Source organism: Nicotiana attenuata, chromosome 6 (genome assembly GCF_001879085.1).
Source record: "Nicotiana attenuata strain UT chromosome 6, NIATTr2, whole genome shotgun sequence".
In the NCBI taxonomy this organism is placed as follows: Eukaryota; Viridiplantae; Streptophyta; class Magnoliopsida; order Solanales; family Solanaceae; genus Nicotiana; species Nicotiana attenuata.
The window spans coordinates 41468858-41473129 of NC_031994.1; the positions used below are offsets into that span (position 1 = coordinate 41468858).

Below are 4272 nucleotides of genomic sequence, written 5' to 3' on the forward strand. Positions count from 1 at the left end.
GCTTTTTTTAAAATTTCAGCAGAAGATACTGAAGTTATTAAGTTCATTTGTAAAACTTCAGCACTAAAAGCTGAAATTTTTTTGTCCTGGATTCATTAGTTTTGTTATAATCAGACTACTATAAAATAATCAGATTGCCAACAGTATCTAAATCATAAAATTTTGGAAACAAATAAACGTGAAAAGAACAGAATTATCATGAAAAGAATCACTAAGTGTGACCTTAAACTTCCCGTACGTGGAAATATTCACAAATTATTGTCTACTAACTTACGTAATTATTTATAATTTATTTTTAAATAATCTGATAAACATACTTATGGCAATCATCCCATGAACTGAAGTTTCATAGCAGCACCAACAGCAGCAGAAGAAAGAAGAAGAAGAAGAAGAAGAAGAAGAAAACGAAGAAGGAGAAGGAGGAGGAGAAAGGGGCTGAAGTTGTTTAAAAAGTGGGTACAAGTTAAAATTTTTAAAAAAAAAAATGGGTATAGGTTAAATGGGAGCGACCAAATAGGACGCCCCGTGCAATTTTTTACGAAGACTTTGGTCAGAATAAGCTCCCAGTCCAACAGTAACATGTAATCCAAGGCCCAAAATTATACTACATGAGATGTTTCCTGCAGTCTTTTGCAATAACGGTTTTGGATGGATTTTTCTAACTATTTCCCCAATTATCAAGATTGATTTCCTTGTGTTAGAAATTACCATACCATCAGTAGAAACTCAAAGAAATTAACAACAGAAGCAAAAACCATTATATATATAATTGTAATAGCAGACAGTAGTAGATCTCCACAAATCTTTTGATATTTATTGAGACAAGCACATAAGCATTTATTGCATCCAAAAATCAACACATCAAAAAAAAAAAGATTATTAAACATCACACGAATTAACCAACAGGGCCTCGAGGTTCATTTATTAAAATTGTTGACCCAAAAGTTTCTTCATTTGCGGTGGAAGGAAGTAATAATGGTGAGAACAGCCATGGTTGTAAATCCTGCCAAAAGGGGAGTTGTTGCTAAAGTACCCCTGTCAAAGAATTTTTTGCTCTCGGTCCTTAACTCTTCGAATGTATCAATCCCCGATGTTTCAATAGTATCCACAAATCCATTTATGTAACGTTTGAGTTCAGAACTGACACCAAATCCCACACCAAGTCCACTTGCCAAGAAGAATGTTATAATCTGCAGCCAATTTCATTCAAAACTTCAATTAAAATGATGTGTAACAGTTTATTTCCTCGACCAATGTGGGACGTAAAATGAGTAAAGGGGCAGCCCGGTGCACTAAGCTCCCGCTATGTGCGAGGTCCGAGGAAGGGCCGGACCACAAGGGTCTATTGTACGCAGCCTTACCCTGCATTTTTGCAAGAGGCTGTTTCCACGGCTTGAGCCCGTGACCTCCTGGTCACATGACAGCAACTTTACCAGTTACGCCAAGGCTCCCTTCAAATGAGTAAGACACTGAATTATCAAATAGTATTTCAATTTGCCTACTTAATTTGCAGCGAGTTACTTAATTGTGTAATGAATTAAAATATAGAGTTAGAAGAGGTTATAAAAGCAGACCTTATCTGCGTAGAAATCCAACATGCCCAGGAACCTGCCCTTAATAACCTTTTTACCTGTGAAGGCATAATACATTGCGAAGGGCAGCTGAATGAATGAGTACAAAAATCCAACCATAGCGGCTGATACGACATACCTGTAATAGTAGAGAATGATTAACATGTTACTTCTTTTAAGTATAGCGACAACAGAGAGGGAGCTTAGTTTTCTCGACTTCATTCTCATAGCTCGAATTCAAAACCTCTGACTATTATAATCAGACAACATCCTTCGATGACAAGAGATATACTATTGTCTAATTACAAAGAGCTAGTTTAACGTTTTAACACAACGAAGTAAAATAATTCTCACACTAGCTAGTATCAAATCACCTAAAAGATTACTACAAGTTATATGGTGCATAAAAGTGGAATTAATTGTATGATCTAAAAAAAATATGAAATTGTTGGCCTGCTACAAATATACTGAAGCAAACAACACTTTTACACTCTTAGTATATATAATATAAGTTAACTCCTGACAAGAATCATGCTAACATTTTATTTTTACTACTCAAGAATATGTTTGTTACCCTACTCATTAATTCTGGTTAGAGCAAAAAGTAGAGACAAAATAAGGGGAGCAGAAGTTCACCTATAGCCCCTAATGTCACTGTATTTGGTTTTTTCGCCACCACTAAGCGTGAAACTGTTGTTAATCATGAGCGGCACAGAAGCAGCGCACAACAACATTGAAAAGATTCTGAGAACAAGGATTGCTATTGCCCTTGGTGTTGTCATTCTTTTTTTCTTAATCTTTGAACAATTCTAAGATCTATGCACATTTGGAGTGGTAGTGAGAGCATCCTTTTATACCGTTGGACTACAACTATACAAACATTGAGCGATTACACATTAATCACTATATTTGTCTTTTTGTCTGAATTCGTGTTTGTACTGTTACGGTCACTCTAGATGAAATTTCCTGATAGCTTAGATGCCAATTAGTTTCCCCTAGCACAGAAAAGGGTATGACGTCTTTATCCATTCCAATAAATATTAGAATATTTTATTATGTTGAAGTACTCTAACTGATAATTAGTGAATAAGGTGTATATTCGATTCATGTTAAAGCTGTAAGGAGATAAAAGGCTTTAGTCCCCTCTTTCACTTGAATTAGTAGTTTTTTTTTATATTTGCATAATTCTTCTATAATACAATTTCATGTCAACTATTTTACTCTAATCTATATGCTCCATTTTCATGTATTATAACCTTTTTCTACTGCAGCATTAAAGCCAATTAGATAATTAGGGTAAACGAATATGCGATTTATCGTGCAGATCCCTGTGTAAAACCCACAAGTATTTGAGAAACTCTTTTATATCTTCTATTTTTCTGTTTTTACACCTGAGACAGCCTAGTTGTTTAATAAATATATCTTTATTCTTTAACACCTATCAAATGACTTTTCATGGTACACTGCCTACGCTTTTATAGTCAATGTATACAACCTTATGAAATTAAACATACTTAAGACCAAAAAGAAAAAAAAGGAAAAACATCCCTTTGCCTAATTCATCATCATCCTTTAGATCCTTACTGGAAGCATATATATGTCAATGCAATAAAACGAACCTGCCTGCTTTAGTGGTGGATCATATATATTAGAACACACACATTCTTTTCTGGTGTGTGACTTATGAATCCTTCTTTAATGTCACTTTCTGTTGGTTGTTTGTTTCGTTCTAGAAACGCAACATCACCAGTGAAATCACGAAATTTCGATGCGGTATGCTAAAAATTGCTGTCAAATCCGACTAGATATTATCAAGAAATTAAACAACATAAAAGGACGAAACTTGTCAAGCAATTTAACTGATGAATGATGATATCACAAAAATTCCATTCTATACTTGCTGGTGAAATTTCCTTTCCTTTTCGGTATTTGTCTTCGTTAAGAAATGGTCACTATCATGCCTGAGGGTTGATGGAGACACGTGGAGACAAAGAAGGTCCCTATACAACTTTAATGAGGAGAGAACTTGTGTATCTTCGTTAATATGAAATGTATTTATATAACGGCTAAAAATCATTTTGATTCTCAAACTTTATCTTCAGGGGCGGTCCGATAAATTTTGTGGCCTAAAGTCAAACTTTATGAGAGGCCTTAATCTTCTTCTTTTTTTTCTAGTTTTTTTTCTAAATGCAAAGTTATTAATAATTTCCTTATATTCAATTTCTCCTAATTTTTAATTGACAATATAGCTAATTTATTTAACCTCTCTTGAGACATTGTTGATCTTAGGTAAGATTTTATCAATTTTAATTTTAGAAAACTTCTTTCCGCTGAAGCAATGGTAACAGAAATTATTAACATTTATTCTATAAACAATATAGGTGGACACGGCGAGGCCATGTGAGGGGTTGCGTTTAAGCAGTGCATCACGCCAGCAGGCGCGCTATCAATCGCGCCTTAGACCCTCCGAGGTAGCGTGTGGGGAAGTGAATTTTTAGCATGGGGTGGGGTGTGGAGCATTGTACCTTGTGCTAAGCAACGCGAGGCACATTAAGATTGCGCATTCGACTTTTCCCCGCGATGGCTCAGTGTTTTCTTGTTCGTTTTGCAACAGCTTGTTTAGCCCCGAGCACATCTTTCTTCCAATTAGATCCAAACCTATCAAAACACTTCAAATTCACACAAAACTCTCTTGTTAGTC

At 35.2% G+C, this 4272-nt stretch overlaps 1 protein-coding gene across 1 annotated transcript; it reads right to left on the reverse strand.

The window, feature by feature from the left end:
- LOC109226886 (CASP-like protein 4D2) lies at positions 789-2414 on the reverse strand. Its single transcript, XM_019391780.1, has 3 exons — positions 2208-2414; positions 1575-1710; positions 789-1190 (listed from the first exon to the last, which is right to left on the reverse strand). The coding sequence occupies exons 1-3, from the start codon at positions 2351-2353 to the stop codon at positions 951-953; spliced, it is 522 nt and encodes a 173-aa protein (XP_019247325.1). The 5' UTR covers positions 2354-2414; the 3' UTR covers positions 789-950.